Source organism: Pelmatolapia mariae, linkage group LG16_19 (assembly GCF_036321145.2).
Source record: "Pelmatolapia mariae isolate MD_Pm_ZW linkage group LG16_19, Pm_UMD_F_2, whole genome shotgun sequence".
Classification (NCBI taxonomy): domain Eukaryota; kingdom Metazoa; phylum Chordata; class Actinopteri; order Cichliformes; family Cichlidae; genus Pelmatolapia; species Pelmatolapia mariae.
In genome coordinates, this window is record NC_086241.1 from 9,461,476 (window position 1) to 9,489,289 (window position 27,814).

Here is a 27,814-nt window from a genome sequence, read left to right on the forward strand (position 1 = left end):
CGAGCTCCAGGAGATGAACTGTTTACCTATGTCTGTTTTCACTTCTGACTAAAAATCCCTTTGGACTCACAGATGGGTTTGATTTCATCTTTAAAAAAAAAAAAAGTTGTGTCTGTTTTTAAAAAGAACTTTGTCGTTTACATCATGAATTCATGGCTGTTTAAAGGGGATTGAGCCGGTCGCGAAAATCTGAAGTTTTTATTACATTAGATGCAAATATTGTCACAGAGGGGCTCCCGTACCTTGACTGTAACTGATGTAGTTTATACAATGGTGCTGTTGTGTCCTGTACGCTGTCTGTGATTTATTTGTTGAGTAATGTGTAACACTTTAATGTAACTGCCTCAGAGTTACTGGATGTCTAAAAAGATCTCTATATGACCATTGGCGCTTTATTGCACTGAACTTTTATGACTTTTATGACTTTCTAAATTTAAACATGTTTCATGGCTGACCCTCTTTTTCCCCAGAATGTCCTGTTAGAAATGCCAAGGCTTCAAATGTTTTTCTTAATCCACTTCTGTAAATTGTCCCTGTAAAGTGCAACAAATCCTCATGTTTGGGGTTTGCTAAAACCCACTCTTTAAAAATGAAAAGTTACATATTTTTGAAAAATATCTGTGGATTTTACCAAAAAAAGGGAAGTCAGAATGTAAACCTCAGAAACTTTGGATTTCCACTTAATTTTACAGAGAAGTTCAGTGAATTTGAACACTGGGTCTGCCTAGAATCTCAGCATTAATAAAATGCTAAATAGAGTTCATGTGGACCTTTATTGATCCAACTTTTATTTTCTCTCTGATTAGGTAAATACATCTGTTCTGGGATTACTCTGGCTTTGTGTGAGTACACCTGTAGGAGAGTAACTTAATCAGCTATTATGCTGCAGGCCAGGCTGCTCTAATCCATCGCCGCTGCTGCTGCTCTTCATTTCTTTTGACCTATTGACCTACATTGCTGCTCCACACATGACACAGACGCTTCTGAAAACTACAACAGGCACTCTTACTGGGACTTAAAGGCTACACAGTCTAATCTGACTGCTGTGCAACATACTGGCCCTCATTTAGAGCAGCAGGTGCCTTTTCCTTTGGGGATTGTAGTTCTAAAGACCCGATGAAAGCAATCCAACACTAATGTTTTCTTCTTATAGAGTTAAATTTGAGAGGTTATTACCAAAAGAGTGAAGTATAAAATATCAAGTGTTGTAAGTATTATAACATCCCTTTACATATGGATTATTACAGTTAATCATTACATTAAAAAAAACTATTGATGCTTTATTGTGTTACAGATTACATTTTTAAAAATCCAGTTTACATATTTTTTTAATGCATTCAGCATTAAAAGCTACAATTTCAGATGTGATATTCAGACTTTTAGTTTTTTCAAAGCCTGTTTGCCAGCAGTTACATTTTGGACATCTTGGTAGAGTGTGTACAGACTCTTGGATTTGGGAAGTTTCTCCCACTCTTCCTAGAATATCATCTCAAGCTTGGTTGGGCTGGATGGGGAGTCTCCTGTCCCTGGTGCTGGAAAAATCGCTGTTGAACATCTAACCTTCAAACTGTGGATATGCTTGGCTGAAATCACCCTAGCAACCATATCTACTAGTTGAGGAATGCCTCCACAGCATGATGCTGCCTCCACCATGCATCACTGCAACGGTGGGCGTATCAAGTAAAGAGCAGTCCTGGTGTTTTTCCTGGAGTTCTGCCAGTGGGTATAGTTTTTCTTGCATCAGACATGGCAGAATGTTTCCTTGTGTGTTGCTCATGGACTGTACAGCCGCTGTGATGTCACTCATTGGTTTCAGTCTCTATGCTCCGAAGTATCCGCCATGTTTTGTTGGAGTAGAATTCCACATATTTTGAGGCCGAGGCTCCAGAAAGATCATAGACTGTATGGAAGCATCACACAGATTAGTGTGATGCTCAGTAACATGCAATTGAAATTCTAGAGAATCACTCATTTAAACTGAAGTATAAACTTTTAGGATGGTAGGTATTCTGGATGATGGCCGAGAGGACACCCTAGTTTGCTATTGAGGCTGCAGATGACTAGATGACTAGAACTATTCTACATACATGCATTGACAGCTGTAGGGCCAAACAGGCATTTCGGTAATACTTAAACTCACTTGACTTTCATTGGTCACTGGTACACCGGCAGCAGGCATGTCATACTCACTGAGTCCATTTTTCTCCTGGAAATACTCAAAGGAAGGCCAGAGGAGAAGATAACTCAACTATGGATTTTATCACAGAACTCTCCAGAGAGCTCCTTGTCCTTCATTTATTGGGAATTGTGGGATAGTCCTAAATTTAGGAGTGTCTCTTTCTGTTTGTCTAGCAGCAGTGTGTAATGAGGTCTTTCTGTCGGTAGATGGCGCTGTTTGTCTGCTAATTTGTGTGGTTACCAGCCCTGCGATCTGCTCATTTAAGTTCCTGATTTTATTTATGGTTCCATCCACCTTTTTTTAAAGGTTGCAGTGAAATATAAATTCAATCTTTAATGAATCTGATTAAAACTATTATTTTTTTCTATAGCTCACAAACACAAGTGAATGAATTAAAGATACTGAAAATGGTTCTGTATGGGCTGTAATCTGTGTGAAGTTCGAATCCTGTGTGGAAACACAAGTTTGATGCTTTAAATCTAAAACGTTTAAAAATCTTTAGAAAGTAATAATTAAAATGACTAATTTCGGGGGTCTGACTGTGCGCGGTACCTCCGCTAAAGGGGCCGTTATAAAACTTCCTACATTTGGATATCAGGTGATCACCCACACTGAAGGATGTAAGTCAAATATTGCCAAGACCTGAGGGAGAAAAAAATTATGCAACCGCTCCGGGGCCTCCGTGTTACCATAATAAAACCATGTCCCACAGTCGTGGATCTTTAGACGTAGTAATAATCCCTTGCGCGCTGTTGGTGGAAATCCCCACGTGGTGTACGAATTCCTGTATAAAAACTTTGGGTGTGCGGAGCCCCTGTTGTCGTGATTGCAAAGAGAGGAAAGGGTCTCACTGAGCATTATCTTGCAGGACGCACGGGAGCTTGCCACCCTCACCCGCGCACGGCGCACACACAAAAAGACTCGGGACTCACGGAGCGCTCGCGTTCTGCTTGAAGCTGCGGGACAGTAGTCTCCGCAGGCTGCTTGAATGGAGAGGAGCCGCCTGTACGGGGTTTTATTCACACTTGTGCTCTTTTGTTTTGGCAGATTACGCGTCTGAACGCAGCGTGGTTTGACAGAAGCGCATCAACAATCAGAACTGTCGTGCGCGCCTCTCGATTACAGAGATGAACTTTTATTTTGTTGCTGGATAACGAGCTGGAAGCACAATGACTGGAATCGTTTAGTCTCCTGGAATACAAACACATGCTCAGTGGATTTATTCACTGGATGATTTCTCCCGGAACTTTAGTAAATGAAAAGTCGCTTAAATTTCGGTGTGCATTTTTAAAAGATTCACCATTTCTTTCGTAGCGTTTGGACTGTAGAATAAACTTTAAAATGAGCTTTTATAGTGTGGCACTGTTTTGTTTAGTTGCGTGCGTGCTGTGCGTGCGCTGCAGCTCGGTGACCGGGACAGAGACTCAAAGCTCACCCCAGGAGTCGTGCGCGTCCTGCGGCTTCAGGGGGCCGGATCAGTCGGAGCGCATGAACATCGATTTCCTGGAGGCGGTAAAGAGGCACATACTGAACCGGCTACAGATGAGAGAGAGACCCAACATAACCCATCCCATCCCGAAGGCTGCGATGGTGACGGCGCTGAGGAGACTGCACGCCGGCAAAGTACGAGAGGACGGCCGAGTGGAGATCCCCAGCTTCGACGGGCAGGCTGCCTTCAACAACGAGGTTCAGGCGGAGACATCTGAGATCATCAGCTTCGCAGAATCAGGTACTAATCAATAATTCACTGCACATGTCTAATTCGACCCTTGCCTGAACTCTTTCACCCTTTGAGTCTGTGTAACAGGCAGCATGGCACCAGGTGAGTTAATAACTGACAATCCTTAGCAGGTGAATTTATATATATATATATATATATATATATATATATATACATATAAATTCCCCACTCGCCCCTGTGGGCGGTTAATCCTTCAAGCTCGGGTCCTCTACCAGAGGCCTGGGAGCTTGAGGGTCCTGCGCAGTATCTTAGCTGTTCCTAGGACTGCGCTCTTCTGGACATATATATATATATATTTTAAGCGGCAGAGGCAGCCACAACAAACAGCCATAAACCAGCCATAAACACGGAATCTGGTGCAGCCGTCATTTTTTTCATCATCTTATTACGTCACACTGGCTACTGATTTAAATCCTCCTGTTCTGGAAATCCAAAAGAAATGAAACCAAAGACAGAGTCCTTAAATTACCCCCCTGTGTTGTCTAGGGGATAAAAAAAGCACCTCTGAATCCAGTTTCATCTCAAAGCTGAGCTCACACTCAATACTCCAATGTATAAAGCCCTCTTTTAAATACGGACAAAGTCCCTCAATTGGCCATTTATCCCTTCCTCTAAGAATGTGTATCTAACTAATTCTCAGAAGTCTAAAGAGACACACACACACACACACACCCTCCTGTGCGCGCACACACCCTGACACACAGCCTCAAAAACACACATACACACGCACACACAAACACACACACACACACACACACACACACACACACACACACACACACACACACACACACACACACAACAAAATCATCGACACAATCTAATAATTGTCACTTGGTGCTGTGAGTACCACGTCTCCAGCACAAACTGTTAGTTTAAGAGAAAGGAAACATAAAATTAAACTCACAAAAATAAGATGCTTTGTAGCTGCAGAGCCAATGGGAAACCTGTGTGTGTGTGTGTGTACAATTAGCCTGAATGGACTGTGAGCTCCTGCCTTCCATTGGGAATGATCTGAGCGCCCTCATGACAAGGCAACAAAGGCCGGGCAATTATTATAAGAGCTCTGTGTGTTCACATCATGTCAACATGGAGAAGAAAAACAGCAGCGAAAACAAAAGAAATTGCTCAGAATAATGTATGAGACATCTGAGTCCGTGCTGGGTTGGATGAGGTGATGGGACTGTTGGTGCTGTTAGTGTGTCTGTGTGTGTGCCCATATTGCAGCGTTGCAAAGCTTTAAAGGTTCGCTGGGCTCCTTTGCTGCTGCTTCTTCTTCTACTTCTGTGTTTTTCCTCGCTCTATTCTTCCTCACACCTTTGAGCCTTTGTGTGGCATTGTACCATGGAGCTGGCTCGGGTCCCTGCTCCCTAGACCCCGTCTGCCTCCCGGCCAGCTGGCTCGAGGCCCCCCAGATCGGATGCTGCCAGCCAGGGCACGGCTCAGAGGCGAGGTCTCCAGAATGCTCTGAAGCCAGGGGAGTTTGTCCCTCCCCAAAGATGAGGAAGCCTGAATTGTTGTTTTAGAACAAGGCGAGATGGGGGGTGAAGTTGGCATCTGTTTAGCCAACAGAGAGCCAGTAAATGGATGCTGATAGGTGTTTGTGTGCTTTGTTTTTCTGTGGGGTCAGCTTGTGTCCCGTCAGCGCAGGGTTAACCGCGGTGCCTTATCTCCGGTAGCACAGTGGTACAGAGTCTGCCAAGTGGCCTCGGGCAGGTGAGGGAGGGGATGCCAATCTCTCTTCTCCCCTGACATGCTCCCATGGGCCCTCACTGAGGGATTCGGTGTCCCGTATCCACAGGAGCGAAGCGGGGAACACGGGCAGAGAAGAAGGGAGGGCGAGAGAGAAAGCGCTGGATGGAGAAGTTCAGATGGGCGCTTCTCGATTGCTCGCTGCCACTGCTTGGACCCAGTGAACTTGTGACAAGTGGTCCAAAACTCAGAATTAAGACTTCATTATGGGAGGTCACTAAGTAGTTCCTCCACAGGATCAGGTTGGCAGGTTTACTGCAGGACACTGCTCTTTCATGAGGAGCTGTCAGTCATGGCACTCCTGGACCTGCTCCAGCCATTTTCCACATTCACTCAGCGGGGTGTGTTTCAGTCAGTGGGATCGGCTGCTACTGTATAGCTCCTGATCCTATAAATGATTTATGCACAGTGATTAAAAATTCCTCTGTGGTAAAGCTTTAACAGCAGCAGGTCCAGCACATTTGTGGCTTTAACCTCTGGTCAAGAGTCCAGAGTCTCACGTCCACGCCTCCTCGGTCTGTGTGGAATTCCTTGAGAGCTGAGGGGTGGTGGCCATATGTCACGTTAGAGCCACGCCGTGTGGTCTTGTCGACAGCATCTTTGAGTAATGAGCTCTGAAGCTTTCTACCTACCTGCCTACTTGCCTGCCTCCATCCACAGCCTCTTCCCTGGCTCGGCAGCGCAGGTGGAGACACGCTGAAACAGCCCACCCAGGTGTCCTGCCTGCTGATAATCACTAACAACGTTTTTCCACTGTGGGGTCAGGCGAGGCGTGTCCAGGCCAGCTCCAAGCTGCTTGTAACACAGCATGAAAAGAACAGTTCATTCCTCCTAAAGAACCTCAGCTGAAATAAGTCATGCGGTGTTCAGATGTATGCTCTTACAGCACGAGGATCTATATGGTCCATGACGCTGAAGGAGTGATTGTTAGGGCTTCACTCAGAGAATCATACATATGCCACCTGCCTACAGGTAGAAGCTACGTTAGACGCTGTGGTTTCAGGCTTATTTCAGCACTTGAAAAACCTTTCATATCAAGCAGAAGTCCATTCATGCCTTTGTAGCGGCAGATTAAACCTGCCAGTTGTCATGACATTGCAGATTTTTCCTGTGGATTTTAACCTTTTACCATCCACAAGGTCACAGGGCAACCACTTAGGGGTTGGTGGTATTTTAGCTGCTTCAGAAACTAAAAGACCTGACCTTTCAGATCAGCTCTCTCAAAATGCAGTTTTTTGCAGTTTTTCTGTGAGTTGTTTTCCATCTAACTATGCAAATAAGTGAAACTTCCATCAAAATAAGTTCATGTAACCATAACCCAGTTAGCTGTTAAAAGTAGGGCTGGATGTGGATATAAAAATCATATCAAGATCATTTTTTTTTCATATCAGTTGAAATCGATCTATATTATGATACAAAACAAATCACTATTTCTGTGAAGCCTAAAGGTTTCTGTTCACTCCAAATTGTAGATATGAGGCTATTATATAAAATATAATAGATATTAATACATATTAATTAATAGATATTAAATGTTTATGATCAGGGAGCCAGATAACAAGGATCCGCTGCTTAAATCCAACATTTTCCACTCTGCTTGCTGCCGTAATGTCTTGCAATGTAATGCATTCATGATGTCACTGTGTCACACTCTTTGGCTTTTGCTGTAAAAGCATGTTACACAGAGAAAGAGTCCTGGTTTGTATACAGTCTTGGATTGTGTGTGCATTTTGAAGGTAAAAGGTCAGCTGTGCACTGATGCCACTGCTTCAGATTGTATAAACGATTCATGGTGTTGCCTGCTTTTGTGGGAACACGTGGGAACAGTTTGTGGCGCATGCTGCTCTGCTTCTTTGTCAGATTTGAAATGGCCAACATATCTTCACACACCACCGAAATCCTCGGATGTTCTAGTGGAAAACGCCCGATGTCTGTGTCGATGACGCTGTTTTTGTTAACGTTTGTCATTTTCTCTTTCATGTCACTCACACTCCTGTCATACTGCTGTGTACGGCTAGAGTAGCTCAAAGATTAGCTACTTTTTATCAATTTTATTTTAACCATATCTCAGATTTTGATTAAGGAAACGTTATTATCATTATTTTTATCATTTTCTTGCCCACCCCTAGTTAAGAAGTAAAAAAAAAAAATAGGACTGTTGTGCTCAGAAAATCGTTTTTTTTTTTATGATTTTATGCATCAGTTTTATTACCTAGTGTTTCTCCATTTGAGGCAGAACGTCACCATTTAATGAATTAAACACGAACTAACTGGCAGGAAACCGTTAATAATTTCGTACTTAACCATGGTTATCTCAGTTTTGAAGATTCACTTTCCGTATTGGCGAATCTTGGGAAAATGTCTTAGATTGTGATTTGATCATATCACTCTGGGAGATTTGATAAACCAATTTAAAGACAGATTCATGAGTAACGAAATTAAAGCTTAGTCACAGCCTTACTGCAGATCCTGAGTAGCTACAGTATAAAAGCAGCTCAGTGATATCCAGCATGTAAAAATTCCTCAAACTGTTTTGGCAAAAGATTTCAAATGTGACCTCTGAATACTCCTAAACCTAAACCCCTCTGTGCATACTTTTCCCAACTTGTCCCTAGCCCTGTTTACATCCTAACCTTTAATCCCTTCTCTTTCCCTATCCCAAATCTTTATAACCCTTCTCTTTCCCTCTCCCATTGTTTAGTTGTTCTTTAGTCATACTACAATATGGTTTGTTCATGTAATTAAGTTATTTATTCAATAAAAAAAACTGTAACAATACTTGTATAACAAACACAATTTTTATTTTCAAATGTTCTCTGAAGTTTTGTCAGTTAAGGGACAAAAAAAATAACAATTGTAACTCAAACACACGAAAAACTATTTACATTTTCCCCAGAAGAGTCTCTCTAACGTCTCATTATTCCTCTGTAAAACATAGGGGTTAGGGTTATCACCAATGATGACTTGGACCTCAGACCCCAGAGGGTTACCCATCATCAGTGATGGCCCCAACCCTAACCCTAATTCTCACCCCGGCAATCAGATTATTTATTTATTTTCTTTGCAATTGGTTCAAATATAATTCCAAATTACACACACTGAAGAATAGTCATGCTTTGTTTTTTCCAAATTAAAAAAAAAAAAAGCACATTTTTACCTTTCTCCAAAATGTGGGGTTTGGGTTACCACCTATATTGCACTTGCACTTCGGAAGGTTAATACATATGACACAAGCCAAATGAAGCAAAAGAATACTGTCTGACAGGAAAATAAGAATACAGTGTTAGGGTTATGTTGGTGTAAGGTATTATGTTGGTGGGTTATGGTTTAGGTTTACTTCTCAATATCAGCAATGACTTGATCTCGGATGGTTAACTACACCTGAATTTCATCTCTTTGGGGAATTGGTTGGCCTGGAATCAAAATGGGATATGATCATACAGACATCTGAGCTCTGTCAGCTTTATTTTGCAGCCTGTCACTGTGCGTCTCTCTCTGAGCTCAGAGCTGTCAAGGCACGTACGGTGATGACTGAGGCGAGGTTAGTTACTTGTAGCCCTGAGGGGTCTTTGCAGGAGCTGCTGTTCAGCTGATTCCTTCACGGTGCTGGCTTTGCGTCGATTTGAGCGTGTACTCGTTGTGCACCGTCATATTTTAGCCACAGGCTGATGTGTGGAGAGTTGCTTACCGTGGGGGTGGGTGGGTTTGTGTGAGCTACCAGCTGACGTAGTAGAGAGTGGAGAGCTGGTCTGAACAGGCCCCTGTGTGAAGGTAAAGCTGCACTTTAATGGAGGAAAAGGCACCAGGCGCTTTAAAGAGGAGGCCCGTCTTTGGTGGCCACCTGTTGACACTGACACACACTAATCAGTGGGCAAACAAAGTAATTTAGCTGCTTTCAAAGCTCTGCATGAGCACATTGTGGCAAATCTTCTGAAACAGAAACCTTTCTAGTTACCTCAGGGTAATTTGGAAGACATCATTGGGCTTAAAAAAAAAAAGTAGTGCCAGAGAGAGCCCAGCGCCACCTTTAGACACCCAGGATCTCTTCATTGTGCTGCTGTAGAAAGTGGCCAGTGTCATGTAAATGGCTTTTATTTTTGCCTCATCATGCTTTTTGCTGGAACGCCACGCGTTTCAATGGCGGGCTGCAGCGCGGCGCTCTCCCACTGCCTCACACAGGGCTTTGTGCTGTCACTCTCAGGGTGCTCCTGCTGGAAGGAGGTGCAAAGGGGTAGCATAGGGTGGGAGGCGGGGCTCAGGTTGGGCACGAACAGCGAACTCAGTGAACCCCCCGCAGGCCTTAGCCATGTTCGCCACCCTCCCAACTTTTCCACTTCTATCCTTCCTCCTTCCCTTCATCTTCCTCCTCCCTTTTCCTTCTTTCGCTCTCTTTTCTTTTTGGCCCTGTCACTTACAAAAATGGACCTAAAGCCAACTGGGCCTGATCCCAGAACTGGCCTGTTACCGCTGGCCTATCAGGAGCTACCACAGAGGTCACCTGATGCAGTCATTGAGAGTTAACAGAGAAAACAAGGGGAAAACAGATCTGTGGAAACAAAGCTGTGCCCTTCTCAGGGGCTTTCTCTGTTTGTGTGTTTGTGTGAGTGTAGAAAACAGTCTATAGGTCGGTAACCTTTCTCCTGGAGCCACAGAAGTGCGCTTGGTTTAAGCACAACAAAGACCTCCCAGCCTCATGTCATGGCTTTCAACAACCCATGCTCAATTGTCGAGAAGATGATTAAGCTGTCACATGTCCGCCTATCTCTCTTGGATCAGATGCGATATCATTTACTGAAATTACAAACGACAGCCATGTGATAACTGCTGAAGCATTTTCATAAGCACTGAGCAAACTGAAAACAATATAATGCTGCTGAAAGGTCCTCAGCTTTGGATCCTATGATTTGAGTCAGACATTTATTTTTGATTTTGCACACTGAACTGACTAAAAGAGACTGTCATCTACCTTCTTAAAAATTCTACCTCTGTGTAATAAATTCTTCTGTTTATTCTCTTGCTAACAGATGAACAAACACCCTCCAAATCCAGCCTGTACTTCCTCATCTCCAATGAGGGAAACCAGAACCTGTACGTGTCCCAGGCCAACATGTGGCTGTATTTCCGTATGCTTCCAGGTGGTCCTCAGAAGGGCATCAGGAGGAAAGTGACGGTCAAGATCCACTACCAGGAGGCCACGGCTGTCAGCGGAACGGAAGGAAGCCCAGGAGGTGGAGGCGGCGGAGGGGGAACAGGTCGCTGGGTTCTGGTGGAGAAGCGGGTGGATCTGAAGCGCAGTGGCTGGCATACGTTCCCGCTATCTGAGGCGGTACGGGCAGTGTTTGGGAAGGGCAGCCGGAGACAGGACCTGGAGATCCACTGTGAGGACTGTGAGACAGCTGGTGTGGCTCCTGTTCTGGTGGATCCCGGCGACCCATCCCACCGGCCCTTCCTGGTGGTGCGTGCACGACAGCTGGATGGAAAGCACCGCATTAGAAAGCGGGGGCTTGACTGTGATGGCACCAGCGGCGGCTTGTGTTGTCGACAGCAGTTCTACATAGACTTCCGGCTTATTGGCTGGAACGACTGGATCATTGCACCAGCAGGTTATTACGGTAACTACTGTGAGGGCAGCTGTCCGGCCTACATGGCAGGCGTGCCGGGCTCAGCTTCATCCTTCCACACTGCGGTAGTTAATCAGTACCGCATGCGGGGGATGAGCCCGGGCTCAGTAAACTCCTGCTGTATCCCCACCAAGCTCAGTACTATGTCTTTGCTCTACTTTGACGATGAATACAACATCATCAAGAGGGACGTGCCCAATATGATCGTGGACGAGTGTGGCTGCGCCTGAGTCCACACTGGCCCGTCATTATCTGGACTGTCAGGAAGGCCTTTTGTACAAACAGGATGTTATTGTACGGTACACATATATATCTATACCTACTGTATGTGCAAGCAACACACACTGGTACCATCTAGCAAAAGCAAGTATCACTGTTGTGTCCACGTGTGTTTGCACGTGTCAGCACAGGCGTGTGTATTTATCAGAGTGAGCGACACGCTTGCCGCCCGCATTCTGCCCATTCGTTGGTCAGCGGCGGCACGAGAAGGGAACGCTTATCACCAAATGATACTTTTCTCTAGTTTGCCATTTCTAGTTAAAAAATAATGGCCCGTCATCTCCTCGTAAATGAAGATTTAAAACAAAACAAAACAAAACAAGCGCTTAAGGAAAGTGACATGATTGGCTTCACTGCCCACACGCCCCCTGCCCTGCTCCTCCAACCCTCTGAAGTACTCTGAGCACATTACAGACTTGTGTTTTTACAAAGCACTGACAGTTCATCAGCTTATACAATTCAGAACACCAGCACTTCCCTGCCATGCAGACAGACTCAGTCTGGCTGTCCTCTCTGGTGGAGTTAAACTGGCAGCGCTTAATGCCTTGCAGGATTACAGCCTTCACAGCAGCGCAGCGGCAGAACAAAGTCCTCCACTGAGCCCCCACCGCCACCTCTGCAGCCGCCACTGCTGGCGTTATTGTGGCCGTCACTCTTGTGTTGACAGAGAGAGAACTGCTTTCTCCTTCCCCCTGAGGCTCAGCAGAAGCCAGTCTGCAGACTTGGAGACTCTAGTTTTGGCCCAGTGGGTCACCACAGTGCAGTGCAGCACTTGCAGAAACTGAAATGCACACCCTGAATAGCACTTGTATAAATAAATGCCTTCCAAGGGGTACTGAGTGTCCTGTCCTATCGCTGAATAAGTGCCACATGAGCTATGCAATGTATAGTAACCTATACCCATACTCAACATGCTATTAGACTGAATCCTCTCCCCCTCTCTTTCTCTTCTTCTTTCTCTCTTCAGTCCTCAACTCTTTATCAATACTTGAAATGTAATCTTTCGCTTCCTTTCCAAAGCGAATGATTGTTGTGATGTTTGCACTGAAAAGTTGCGGATTTAGCGAAACAAAAACTGCCATTGAAAAGTTATTTTTATAGAAGTAAATTTGAATTTTGTTTCAGATGTATTTTAACTAATTAATGGAACCAAAGAGGCCACGATTTTAGCTGTAGTGCTCGGACGGCAAGGCCGCCGAGTCACTGTGTAAAATACCGTTTGTGATCATTTGTAAAAGGCCTACCACTGCATCAGGGTACGACATTTGATTCTCCTGTCTTAGCTCTATTTTCATTCTCTGTTTTGTACAATAAGCAACATTTCATTTTTCATCTTTAATTCTATTTTTTGTTCCAGTTTTCTATTTAATAAGAAAAGCTATTTTTAGTTCCTGTCCAAGAAACATTTAGTCCAGTAAATGTCATCTGTACAGTTTATGTAAAATAAAATGTTTTCTTAAATATTTTGTAACTTTAACTTCCTTTCTGCATCATGTTTTAAGTGTGACTGTTTTTGCCTAATGACAACATTCATAATATATTTTATTATTACTATTATTATTATTATTATTATTATTATTATTATTATTATTATTATTACTACTATTGTTGCTGTTGTTGTTGCTGTTATTGCTGTTAAATCTGCTAAGGAGCATTGGGACCAGTCATAAGGCAAAATTCAAAAATAAAGTCAAAATGTCAAGAAAAAAAGTTGAAATGATGAGAATAGAGTCAAAATAGTAATTTTGATTTGATGGACCAGATGGGGTTTTTTCCTCCACATTCCAACTTTATTCTGAAAATTCAAAGTAATAAAAGAAAAACTCTTCCTGTAGAAAAACTTCTTCACCTAAATGTTTCGATGTGTGTGTGTGTGTGTGTGTGGCCCCCTAACAGACTTCACTGTTGATGGTAACGGGTGGCCCTCTCTGGCTCCCCCTCTGGCTCCACCCCTGGGTGAAAGTGTTGGGTTTGTACTTTAATCTTTTCTGTGCTTTAGGCTGATATCCACCTAAACAAAAGGGTGAGGCTGAAGTTGCAAGAAAAACATGAGCACATTTCAATCTTTGTCTCCACTGGTTCAAACATAAAACATTTCTCTGCTGTCGCCTGCCAGGATCAAGTGTCTCTCATAAGCTGGAGCTGTAGAACAGTAATTACAAGCATGATTAACAGCTTCAGTGGCATCCACAGCGAGTGCCAGCGCACAAACCTTCAAATACCTGCCCGATTCCTCCTTGGCTGCAGAGTCTGTTGCCGTGCTTGTTTGTCATCTGTCTGCACGGCGTGTTGTTTTAGTTTAGGATACTTGTGCACATGCTCATGCAGGCTGTTACATCAGACCTGTTTCCCTCTCCATCACAATGTTTCTATTTCTCAGCGTAGGTCTGCAGTTGCTACAATGTGTCAACACTTTATGCAACAGCACAAGGCTTGCCCGCCTGAATGTCTGTCTGTCTGTGCCAACACCTACCAACGGCAAGATTTCAAGTAATGTTTCTGCAGAGCCTCCATCACAACACATCACATGTCCCTGTTAAAACATCAGCCAGATAATTGCTCTAAATGTGTCTATTAGGACCTGCCAGGAAGCGCAATGAGATTTGTTTACCTGCAGGGCAAATAGCACGTTAGGGAGGGATCAGTGTAAATAACTTTTTTACCTGGAACACCGCGTAGGAGTGAGAATAACCTCGAAGAGCAAGAGAACATTTCTCTATAAAGACAAATTATGAAAACAAATCAGTGTTATGGTGTATGACTGACAAGTGAAGAAGAGAAATGATCTGTCACAGAGTTTTTTTTGTTTAATACTTCTTGGAGGAACCTGACAGCGTGTGCAGAGAGCAGGGAGGTGCATAGCTGTCTTGTCATGCTTTCCAGTGCATGCCAAAATCTCCACAGCTGGAATGTTAACGACGCCGAGCTGGAGCTGCAGGCCATTAAAGCAGAGCTGCATTCTGGGCCACACACTCGCTCCCTTAAAATCACATTACAGGTGCGTATTTTGTAGGCTTTTGGCATCGATAATCACTGGAGCTGTACGCACGTTCCCAAAGGCACCTTTAAACAAACATGCACATACACAAGTGCAGCCTCTCCAACCCCGAGCTATCAGCTTAAACAAATATTGTCCTCCTTGCCCTCCCACATCTAAAACCGTCACAGGTTGAGGTCATGACAGCTGCCAAGTTGACAGGGTCAGCTGGTTTATCGCCGCAATAGCAGCGCTTATTCTTCCAAATCAGCCCTGGCCGCATTCACTAATGAATTTATGACTATTCATCGCCCGGGGCCAGGCATTCCTCTGCTTGTGTTTGTCTCCGTGGTCTGGAGGAATGCATTACATGTGTTGATGGGGATGTACTGATTGCCCACGTACCCTCTACAAAGGGATTGTTGGATGGTAAGTAAGGTTTTATACCCACCATCTAAACCCTCCACCAAATAGGTGGAGGGTTAGGATGGCTTTAATCTCCATTAGAGGTGATAAAATCCTGACCTTTTTTTTCCAGCCTCAAGATATTGTCTAGAGGGACTTTTATTCTAAGGATATATGCCATTGAATCTAAGACAGGAGGCTCATTCTGCCTCTATTTACCTCACCCTACAACCCAAAGTGACATTTTGACCTCTGGAGCAACATAGACTGTGCTCCTTGGGAGCTCCTTCTCACAGGAGGATTACGGCAGCCGTGGAAAGGCTTTGCAACTTGAAAGCATATTTGTGATCACTAATGAGCCCAAAAACTTCATTAATCCAGATATTCCAGCCTCGATTTCTTTTTCTTTTCTACTTTTCTACTCTTTGGTGATACTGGGACCAGTATGGAAGTGCTGGTTAGGATTTAAGTTGACTGACAGGAGCACCAACTCTGACTTTTGGTTTTACAAATGGAAAACAGCATTAACACTGCTTCTAAGTGTTGTTACCAGATCAGTGATTATATTTTCTCTCTGACTTTCTCTCTTCTGGCTGCTGCTGAGCAGGAGGTGAAGAGGTCAATGCGGCACAGGGCGTGTATTTTTGTGAGTCCACAATGTCATAATGTCAGGGTTGTTTCTTAGCAGATCAGTAGAACAACTGAAGCCTTGTCACCAACTCTCCGCCTGCCCCCCAAACTGTCTCGCTGTCAGCCCCTAAACCTTCTCACCTTCTCACCCCACCTTCCACCATCCCGACCTCCTGACTCCCCGAGTACTGAAGGCAAACTCAGGGGCAACAAAGCCCTCATTTGTTGTTGTCTGTGTTGCCCACCTTAATGATAGAATGGATGGATATGTGAGACTAAAGGGTACAGTCTTAGATTCTGCTACGTTTCCTTTCAGCATAAATTTGTAATAATCTGCAACACAACCTGAAACACAACCCCATGAGTAATTTGCAAAAGCAGATTAATATGACCATAGACTGTAGGAAAAGCTAGAAGCAGAGAGTGTGGTCTTTGTGTTTTGGAGCCAGAAATGTATTTCGATGAGAGCATGAAGTACTGCACACAGACACAGTAACATCCAAATAAAATCCTAAAATTTCACTCACCAAAACTGCAACCATATTCTTGGTCAGATAATTTACTAAAAATGCTCCAAAGGGCTCCAGCAACACAAACACAGTCCAGAGGTCCAGTTTAGGCACTCCAATTAGCTGAGGTGAAGCCTAGCAGACAGCTAACAGCTACAGGTGCCTGCTTGCCATCCACCTGTCAGTCAAAGAGGCCACACCTCTAATTTTCAAAATGTTAAGCCTTGAAGGTACAACAAGTCTTTTTTTAACAAAAAAAAGAAAAAGAAAAGCATGCTCTCAAATATACATTTATTAGTATGTAATTATGTCTTTCACCAAACTGATGCATGAATCCATTAAAAATACACAGGATATGATCAGAAGAGGTGTCCCCTTCAGTAAAGAAGCAAAAACAAGAGGAAAATGATAATATGACTGGCATCTGGATAAAAATCTCCCTCCTCCTCTTTATCACAAACCTCATCTCCTAAGCTGTTCTCCTAAGTTAGGTCTCTAATACGCAAAAACATGCATAAACATGCTTATTCGTTCCCAAGGTTGTCACAAGTACTTACTGTCAGCAGATTAAACAGGTGACACTCATATTTCCAGACAGCTGACAACAAGCCAGCTAAACAGCCACAACAGCTGGTTATAAGCTAATATTATGGCAGCTAATGTTAGGCCTAGTAGTCCTAAAAATCACACTTTCCCTCTGATAACCAGTTCAATGACTCTCTCACATTGTATGACAGTTTATTCAAGTGTCCAAGTTCAACAATGTTAGAGCCATATCAAAGGAAGATTTCCCTACACCGGCTAACAGCAGCTAACAGCAGCCAAAATCATTGTCACTGGTCAGAACTAAGCATAACTGACTCATCAACTCATATTGGACTCCTTTCACAAAGTTTTAGCCTCTTCCAGAGAAAATAGATTTTGACACCAGTTAGACTGACAGCCTACACTCACTACAGAGCAATGGTGCCCAGAGCTGTTTGTCCTACAGCAACCATCTCAGCTAGGATTATGCACTTCAGTTAGCAGGAGTTCAGTTGACAACCTGCAATCTACTGACATCTAACTTTAAACGGATCAGTTTTAGTAAGAATGACACAGATAAATGGGATGACAAAGAGGAGGAGATTGGGAAGGATAGAAAAACTTTGGACACTTGTGTTTGTTTGGACTTGATGGCATTTCTGCGACCTTTAGTGATCCACTGCTGCCTCTCCCCATTTCAGTCCACCAACTTAAAAAGTTTGGGAGTGGAGAGTCAATAGCAACCAGTCAGTCCATTTCAACCAGGGACCAATAGAGCTTGTGTTCAGCATAAAAACAATAAACAAACAAGCACTCAAGAAAGAACAAGCCGCCTTGATTGTAGTCTAGGTTAAACCGAAACAGAAAGAGAAACCTAGAATTACAACATTAAAAAATAAACCAGTGTGGCTTCAAACAAATGTCAGTTAAGATAAGGGGTGTAAACAGTGGTGGTTAGGGTTAATGTTCGGGTCATGACTGAGACCTCACATGCACCCTTTTTTAAAGAATTTTTGCCGAAATGAACCAACAAGATAGTGTTTAACGGGAAAACTAGGAAGTGCAAAATATTTTTATTTGACATGTAACATCTAGTTTCTGAAAATTGTCCTTTTCAGTAGGTAGATGAACTGAAACTGGACATATCAAGGTGGCTTAGATTTTATATGTATGTTTATATTAGTAGGATTATTTAAACCTTCTAAGTATATTCATTATAAATCAAATAAAATCATTTACATTAATAATAAATCCATACAGATTTTCTTTAAGTTAAATAACCTTTTGGTCGTCTTAGATATTTTGTATATATTTGTATGTTTGTAATACAGTTTTCTATTCTTTTCACTCTCCTTTGATCAGCTGATGGCTTACTGTTAAGTCATGGTAATAGATACTTGCTGTAACAAATCATAGTAATGATGTAATTACATGATAATTAATTATCTCATTGTTCACTGCTGTACGTTTCCAAGTTCCTGAAGTTCACGCTAGAATAAACTGCCTGAAATGTGTTTGGTGTGAACACACCATGTGGCTCAATAACCGGCACCCCAACACTTAGTCTCCATCTATCCATGTCCTCCTCTTCTGCCCATCATTATTCATGCCTTTGGACATCTTCCTGTCCTTTGTCCCCTGGATTTGTTGGCCAGTTAAATTTAGCTCTCTGATGGTATTTTAGACCGATGAAGGATGCTTTTTAAAACCTTTAAAAGGGAAAGGAATCCGTGTGACTAATGTCACATGCACTCCTGGGAGTTAAATGTAGAATCAGTATATAAACAGTCTGGCTTTTGTTTCCAAGAAGCATAGTTTCAGTCCACATTTCAGTGACGTAGTGTTGTGATAGGCTGATAGATAGGCAGTGATGCTGAACTCACTCACAGAAGGAAACAATTGTACTCATTTTTAACTAACACTGAACAAGGAAAAATATATACAAGGGAAATCTATGATAATTGATCTGTAACACTACTTCCTTGTGCACCTTTTAGTAGATGTGAGTGTGTGTCAGAGGGGAAATTCCAGCCAAGGGGATGTAAGGTGTGGCTACGGATCATCTCTGACCACTTAAAAGCGAGGCCATCATCAGCGTTCCTGTATGACTCTCAGCCCCAGCTGCATTTCTCTCTGAGGGCTCATTATTCTGGCAGGTGCCCTATTGTCCCAACTTTGCGGGCCTTTTCATGAGCATACCAAAAACACAACACCAAAATATGCAGGAGGGAGGAGGACGTGAGGGTGAGAGTGGAGGGGGTGGTGGCCTGAGTCAAAGTCAAGAAGACTCAGAAAAGTATGACATCAAAAGCAGAGAAGAGAGGACCCTTTGTTGAGAGAGAGAACGCCTACCTGAGCTGTTTGGATGTTTGGTGGGATGTGGTGATGGTGGCCATTAGATAGGAAAAAAGGTAGAGTCAGTGATGTAAGGATTATCAAATGAGCTGCTGGAGTTCATGTAGCAGGGGTCAGCCAGTTCAAGGCATCCTGTATCTTTTTATTAAGTTTAATTCATCAACCATCTCCCAAATCCTCCTTCAAAAGAGAAAAGAGTCACAGAAGCTCCACTTAAACACCAAGGTCCAAATTCTTTCAGTTCTTTTAGCATGGCTGTTCTCCAAGGTGTTACAATGAAGTTTAAAAATAGAGGATTTACAAGGTTTAGCTGGGATAGAAGTAAGCACAAAGTTAGGTCCCATTAACATGGACCTACATATGAGTCAGCGACTCGTTGCTGGAAGTTGTTAACATGAAATTGGTCACCAATAGGCATATGGTAGTTCACTGAATACTAGTGAAACAGTGATGTAAACGCAGTATGTTTCCCTTCAAAGTAAAAGCTGCACTTTTTGAAATGTGTTGGTTGCAGCAGTAAGGCAAAACTTCATTTCCAGTTTGCTGCTTACTTCTAGCACATTGTGAGTGTTAACAAATAAGTCGGCATATATTGCAGAGCAATTACAAGGTTTTTGCTGCAGCACAGTCTTTGCCTTCACCTGGCAAGAGTCAGTAAGTACTGATCAGTCGCAGCAACAGAGCGTTAGCGAAGCTGGGGCAGTCAATGTGTAATGATGGTGACCAGATACAGAGAGATTTGCTCAGGCTAATATAAAGAGAGAGACAAAGTATTTAGAAGGTTTTGGGTTACTGTACACTTGAAAAAGACCTTTGAAAGAAATAACAGAATATAATTTTTCTCGACTTTTAAAACTGGTGGCAATTGGGTGCAAGTAACAGGTTTAACTTATTGAGTCATCAAGAAGATAACATTTCCCAGTAATGAGACTCACTTGAAACCTTAACAGGAGCTGAAGTTGTGAAATGAACTATTTTTTGGATATGTTGAACAGAGGAAGTTTCATATTGACAAAAAAAAAAACTTTATTTTTCTAGATTAAACATTTCTACCTTGAATTTGTCATGAACCTTCTTCTCTTCTCCACCTTTTATAGTCTTTACAGGAATTGGTCCTGTCATGTGGTGAGGAGAACGCAAAGTTGTGTGAAAAATGTATCTGTTTGTTTGGCTTTTTTTTTTTTTTTTTTTTTTTTTAACCATTAGAGGCTTTGCTTCGATTCACTCCATTGTGATGTTTTCAGTGAACCATGGCTAAAAGAGCCAACAGGAGAGTTCCTGCTGCAGAGTATTTCTTAACAATCTCATTTGAGATGCTCTGTCAGAGATAAAGGAAACATGAAATATTATAAATATTACCCACAGGGAAATATTGCCCATATATTGATACACATTGAACAAGATTATTAATCAATAAATAAAATTACTCTTATTCACAGAGGAACCTGTGGAATATTTAAAGGTCCAGTTCCCCCACACAACCCCGCAACTATGATCTCACTCCAGCTGAGTTGAAAGTTGGCAACGTTAAATGTGTCATCATTTAAGAAGCCGACAGAACACATGCGATAAAGTCTGCTCAAAGTTTATCAGCTGTCAGTTTTACTGGCTGTTTGGTTAGGTTTAGGAAGAAGCTTTGGTTTAGATTAAAGTTCACCTGTTGCTAACTTTAATCGTGCATGCTGAAAATGATGCCTAACGTCACCCTGTATATGACAAGCAATGTGCACGGGCTTTGGGGTCAGTGTTCAGCTGGCCTCAAATTAACTGTTTTTTGTTTTCTTTCTGATGCTGCATTGTCACTGGTTTATGGTTGGATAAATGTCAAGGCACTAACATCCCCTGCTGTGTGTCAGAGATTGTGTGTCTTTGTATGACCTCATGGGAAAGTCCTTTTAGTGTGGAAGAAATACAACAAAGGCTCTGCTGACAGATGTTTCAATAATAGAAAAACAAGTGATGCTTGTGTTTTATTTCCTTAACTGTGTTTGTGCACCAAAGAGACATTGTGTCACACATATGTGAACACATTTTGGAAACCATACTCGCAGATTATTGATATTTAATCTAATTTAGAACTAAATAAGAGTCATCCAAACTGTATTACAGTCACACACCAAAAAAATCTGAGATGTCAAAAGCGGATTAATGTTTTAAGAAAAACATCAAATTAAGGATTCATTTTGAAATAAAAATAAAGAAAAGTTGTAAAGAAAAAGATTAAGAACTTGTTGTGTTATTCATATAAAATCTGAATTTTAATATTAACATTAAGTTTCAATAAACAAAAAGCCACAATATGAATTAATACATTAAGACACATGAATTATGATAGAATTTATCAAGAAACACGATCATCAATATATTTTTTATATTTGTATTTATTGTATTGTATTTAATTTTAAACCTATAATAAAAGTAACTATTTAATTAATTTTATCTATTATTTATATTATTTATGTAATAAAGAAATGAATTTTTAGTGATTTTTGTTGTAAATTGAATCTCAAACTATTTTGACTGAAAGCTTGCAGTGCTTATTTTCAAATATTACAGCTTTTGTACTTGTAATACAGATTTTTAAAAGGCATGATTAAGAATTAAGCCTAAGTCAGTTGTTACAGAGCGAGAGGCGGACTGTACCAACATAGAAACAGCAAATTGTGTTATTTTTAGCCCATAGCTGTTTTTTTTCACATGCTATATAATGTATTTTTTTGGTGGCACGGTGGTTAGCACTGTTGCCGCACAGCAAGAAGGTCCTGAGTTCAATTCCACCATCAGGCTGGGGTCTTTCTGTGTGGAGTTTGCATGTTCTCCACTGTGTTTGCGTGGGTTCTCCCCAGATACTCTGGCTTCCTCCCATAGTCCAAAGACATACTGTTAGTGGGGATAGGTTAATTGATCAGTCTAAATTACCCATAGTGTGTGAGTGTGAATGGTTGTTTGTCTCTGTGTGTCAGCCCTGCGACAGACTGGCGACCTGTCCAGGGTATCATAGATAACACAAACACAGACAGTAAAGAGTAGCTTGGCTGCTTGACAGTTAATAGGATGAAATATTGCCCTTAAGATTAAACTCACATGTGTGTCTTAGTAACAAAACACACGCCCAGAGTGCTGGTAACACTGAATACAGGTTTAGTATCATAAGCTTGTCACAGAGACAGAGAAACATTCACACCAGTTAACCCAACGCTATGCATGTCTGTGGGAAGAAACCAGAGTACCTGAGAAAAGCCACCCAAACACGGGGAGAAGCTGCACACAGAGAGGTCCTGGGCTGGATTTGAACGCAGAACCTTCTTGTTGTGAGGTGACATCGCCATGCTGTCCTAGGTGAACAATGTAATTTGTATTTACATTTTTAAAATTTTATTCATATAGTGCCAAATCACAACAACAGTCTCCTCAACGCACTGTACATGTAAGGTAAAGACCCTACACTAACAGAGAGAAAACCTCCCTTTTAACTAGAAGAAATAAGAAGAGATAATAATAACTAATATTAAATGCAGAGTGGTGTATAAACCACTGTGTGGACAAATGCTGTATATTTGTGATAATAAATGCCTCCTGCTTTAAACACATTTGACTCCCTGAACCGAACCTGCACCCTTTATCTTCACCTCTTTAAAGTTCTCTTTAAAGTGTGCAAAACACAACAACAACATAAGTGCGCATGAGCGAGCGAGCTGCAGACAGTGAGTGAGAATGTGAGCGCCACGTAACGCTGACAGCTTTCAGGTTGAGGCGGCCTCCCCAACGGTGTGAAGGAAAACAATGCAGCACTCTTCCAAACACATTCTTGGCGCCAGCTGCCAGCAGAGATAAAAAAAATGAAAGGTGAGGAAGAAACACAAACGCAAACAACAAAACGGTCATATCTCTGGGCGATAAACAGTCGCAGACAAACGTTTTGCTTGCTGTCGAATGGAACAAGTTCACGTAGCTTTCCACACGTTGGACAGCGAGCGTGATATATTGACATTCCTGCTGACTTAGCTGCCTTGTGAGCGAGCCACTGCACATCGAGCATGAGAAGAGAAGACGAGATGGTTTGGGGTGTGGGGTCTTCTCTCTGGGCGTGGATATCACTCAGATCAAAATTAATTTTCCGGCGCCTTAACTCAGGATCTGGGTGAGCGAGTGTGCCACACACAGTCTTTGATGGCTCACATGTTGCAGGAGATACTATCTGAAGTTACCCACCCTCTAAAGTCTTTCTTCCCCCTACACATATTTTCTTTTTTTTTTTAATCTCAGATTTCAGTGGTGGAATCAGATCCCTGCCCGCGCTCCTCTGTGGTACACACAACAAAGGCATCTGTTGTACCAGGCAGTCATCGTGTTCAATTTAATGTCTCCTAAATACTTTTATTGGTGAATCTTTCAGGTGCATACTGAACATTCCTTTGGGCTTTTGCCAGAAAGCCACACAGAAAGAGACTATTACTCCTGTGAACAATTTAAAGGAAAAATCCAAGTCCGGGCCTCCTACAGTTAGTGGCTAGAGTGGCTCTGTTATGCTGCAGGGGGCATTTTGGTGGAACTAATTGGGTCTGCTTCCTCCTTGAATATCAATAAAAAGGTGTCTGTACTGTGAAAGCTTATTTTATTTCAGTTACACAGAAAGAGTCCTTTGACATCAGGGCATGATGCAGAAATGCAAATCTCATATGCAAATTGCCCAATGACCTTCATATCATTTTTAAACACTCTGTGTGAGAGTATTTTTTCACCGTGAAAGGTTATTTGTGTGTTTTAACTCACAAGACCTTGATCAGATCTTTTCTAAGATGTAATTTTTAGTGTCTGACGCTATCCAGCGAGTAAAAACAAAGCAAAACACAATATGAAGCTTTAAATGGTATGTGAACATAGCATTTAAATAAGACCTGAACGCACCATCACGGGAGCATCTCTATGACGCCAGTTGCCGTAAGTATTTGATGCCGTCCGATAGAGTAAGAACTCACTGATTTATCCTTCACTGAATCTTTTCTATTATATGGCATGTGTGGCTGAAACACAAAACGAGGGAAATATCTTTTGAAAGTATGCTCATCCATTCAATGCAGATCCTGAGTCATGTCTTCAAACAGCATTTGTCTGTGAGTAGGAGGAACAAACAAAGGGCAACCCCCCCCCAAAAAAAACAAACAAACAAGAAAACCCAAAACATACTGATAGTCTGCTATAAAGAAGTTTGATCTCTGTAGCTGTAATTTTCCTTCTTCGTAGCAACTGTACTGCGGTGATATGGGTGATTTTTTGCAATAAAGGTCACCCAAGGCATTCAGAAAACTATAAAAACTAAAACCCAGCTATGTAACAGTCTTGAAACACGAGGTCTGTCCATCCTGTTGCTCTGCTGACGCTCTGCTGTCTTCATGCTCATGCCACTGCTGTACCTGCTCTGTGACTGCCTTCCATCTTTCACGCAGAGTGAGCAGGTGTGAATAATTTATTTTATTAAGATGTGGGTAGGAAGTAAAATCAAAATCAAGATTCAAGGTTTAAAGTTTGCATTATTTTTTCGTTTGTTTCCAGTGTGCCTACTTTGCACTACTTTGCATCCTCGATACATCTACCAAGACAAATCTGGGTGTGAAATCACCTCATATATTGACACATTTTACGCTTGAACATGAGCAGACATGACTTTTAATTACACCCAAACCTGGCCAACCTCGTAATGTGAAATTATTAGTCATGGTGCTTTCACCCACCACAGCAGACAATCCAAATGACAATGATCCAAGCCCTGCTGCCTAAAATAGGTACCACCTCCAGGGGTGTGTGTGTGTGTGTGTGTGTGTATTTTTCAATACATAGCCACCACAACAACCCCGTTTTGTAGGCCTGCAGACTGAGGTAATGCCCTATAAGAGATTCCTGATGCCTTACCTCATGCCTGTCTGACTTAAAAACACCTCAGTTATCTCAGCCACTTCCTCCTTCTGACCACATGCATATCAGCTGAGGTAAGGATGGAGTGGCCTGGTCCTGCACCAGCAGGCTGCTTGTTGTGACCTGATTAGATTGGGCCGGTAGAGTCAGATGGCACAGCGGGTGAAGTGGATCACACGGGCAGAGTCAGCATTCTATTTTAAAAATAATATCCTCATTCGCTCCCTGTCTTTTAATCTTATATAAGATGGGAAAGGTTATCAACAGGTAAGGGCACTTGTCACGTTTTCACCCACAAATTATACTCCATCACTGCACTGTCATTTTCTGTCTCTAATCTTTCAGTTTAACATCTCCTGTCACGTCTTTGTTTATCACCAAGTTAAAAAGAGTCGCATCTTCTCTTTCATTTTTACTTTCTTGTTACCCTTCTTTTTTGACTTCCACTACTTTTCTCACTTCTTTTGAGCTTTCTTTCCCACTCGTTATTTCATACGGCTCTTCTGTCTCCTCTCTTCCTCTCATATCTTCCCTTCTGATTTCTGGGGGGGGGGGGGTTTCATCCAAGTATTCCTTATAAGACTAGCAGGATTATTAACCATGAGTAATAGGGCTCTCGTCAGGACAGACCCAGATGCTTTGCATGCTTTCTCAACACCGCTGGGATCAGTGTTAACTGTAGCTCTATCTGAGCTGGCTTCATTGAGAAACCCTTGCAATAACAGGGACGGATTGTGTTTAAGTCTAACCAAGCAGTAGTAAAGCCACGGGGATTTACACAAGGGGTATCGTCAACATATTAAGCAGCAGCAGTAAGCTAACACCCTCCCTCTCTTTTGTTGATCACACTGCAGACCTGTGTGGAATGTGCCATTTTTGTACTAAAGGGTTTCTTTTATTTTTCCACCTCTCTCAGCCAACCCCCCCCCCCAAAAAAAACCCCACTTTTAGATAAGCAGAAACACACCGGACTCTCACCACCTCACCATTTTCAGTCACCAGCTCACACTTTGCCATCGGTCACACTTCTGGCCAATAAAAATAGTGTAGCTAGGACTGAATTCACTTTGGCAGTCTTTCTGTCTGCATAGATCATTCCCAGGATGTGAAATTCTGCCATTTTGTCAACCCACTGGCATCTGACAAGTATCCTTCGATGATATTGTTGTAGTATCACTTATACTAATAATGAGACAGGTCCCACTCTCAAATTGTCACATGGACATTTGGTTATGACCCCATTTGAACATTGCAGCTATCCTGAAGCACCATGTCATGCATACTATTAACATCCATTAGGTTTCCTTGTAACCTGTTTATTGTTAGGTTTAGGTTTATATGCAGTTTTTACCAGTTTGGCATCTCCAAGGGGAATTGTTAGCACAGAAGAACCATAAGGCCAGAGTGCATGTAGGAGTCTTGATTTGGAAAGTCTAGTTTCTAAAACTATGCTTGTTCAACATGTTGATAGAATTCACACTAATTTCACTGGTGACCCAGTAATGCCATAACCGCATTAACGCGGCAAATCTCCGTTAGCGAGTTAGCGCAGATTGCTTCGTTAGCGTGGTTAGCTCGCTAACGAGTTAGCGCCATCCAGCCCCCGCACGGGGCGATCCGCGCTAACTCGCTAACAGAGATTTGCCGCGTTAATGCGGATATGGCATTAACGTCATTTTGACAAGATTAACGCTGACAGCACTAGTTTTAAACTAAGAATTCCTTGGCAAACCAGCAAGTACAAAAAAAGCAAAACTGATGGCTCTCAAATAGGGCACAACTGACATTTTGTGTGATTTATCCACACAAAAAGAACCAGTGAGGGTGGCTGGTACATCTGACGAGGATCCTGCTGGATGTGTACTACACAAGGTGAAAAAATCCTATCTATTACACATCTTTCAGCTGTGTGGTTGATGAAAGATCTGAGCATCTGTGCTTAGACTGCTGTCCAGAGAAGCATCCCCTTTGTCATGTGATGAGGGACGTGATCAATAGTGGGTCAACCACTCCCTTAAGGGACAACTCCCACTAGAGCTTAAATACCTGGGACTCTCCACCATTTGGACTTACAACTTAAGAAGCTTCTTGGATGAGAGGTGAAATGTCTTCAAGAAACTTAAAGAAGTCCAGTTGCTCTTCTTTCCAAGCTCCTTAGATTAGACAAAGATAATACAAGTAAATATAAAATGCAGTGTCTAAATTAAGGGGTTTATTACTAAGGGGAAAAAAATCCAGACCTACATGGCCCTGTGTAAAAAAGTGATTGGCCCCTAAACCTTGGGCCACTCTTACCAGCAACAACTGCAATCAAGTATTTGTGATAACTGGCAATGAGTCTTGTACAGTGCTGTGTAAGAATTTTGGCCCACTTATCTTTGCAGACTTGTTGCAATCCAGCCACAAGGGAGGATTTTTGAGCATGAACCACCTTTTTAAGGTCATGCCACAGCATCTCAATCAGATTCAGGTCAGGACTTTGACTAGGCTACTCCAAAGTCTTCATTTTGTTTTTCTTAAGCTATTTAGAGGTAGACTTGCTTGTGTGTTTTGTTGACTTCAGCTTGAGGTCATGAACAGATGGCCGGACATTGTCCTTCAGGATATGTTGGTAGACAGCGGAATTCATGGTCCCATTTACCCAGTGTTGGGGAGTAACGGAATACATGTACCGCCGTTACGTATTTAAAATACAAAATATGACTAACCGTATTCCGTTACAGTTACCTTTTAAAGGGGTGGTATTCAAAATACAGTTACTTTGTTGAAATAAAGGGATTACACAGTGGTCTTCTCCTGTTTCATATGTTAGGCTATGCCCTCTCTATTTTTGGTAATTCTACGCCGGTGGAAACCCAAACAAAGCACGCATTAAGAGGCTTTAATGCCTGGGTCTCAATCTCGCGGCCCATGTCACCCCTACTTGCG

General features: G+C 42.3%; 1 protein-coding gene across 1 annotated transcript; it reads left to right on the forward strand.

Moving 5' to 3' along the window:
* Positions 1 to 3,016: 3,016 nt before the first annotated feature.
* inhbb (inhibin subunit beta B) lies at positions 3,017 to 13,334 on the forward strand. The gene is made up of 2 exons (XM_063498201.1): positions 3,017 to 3,908; positions 10,697 to 13,334. The coding sequence occupies exons 1-2, from the start codon at positions 3,521 to 3,523 to the stop codon at positions 11,521 to 11,523; spliced, it is 1,215 nt and encodes a 404-aa protein (XP_063354271.1). The 5' UTR covers positions 3,017 to 3,520; the 3' UTR covers positions 11,524 to 13,334.
* The last annotated feature ends 14,480 nt before the right edge of the window (positions 13,335 to 27,814 follow it).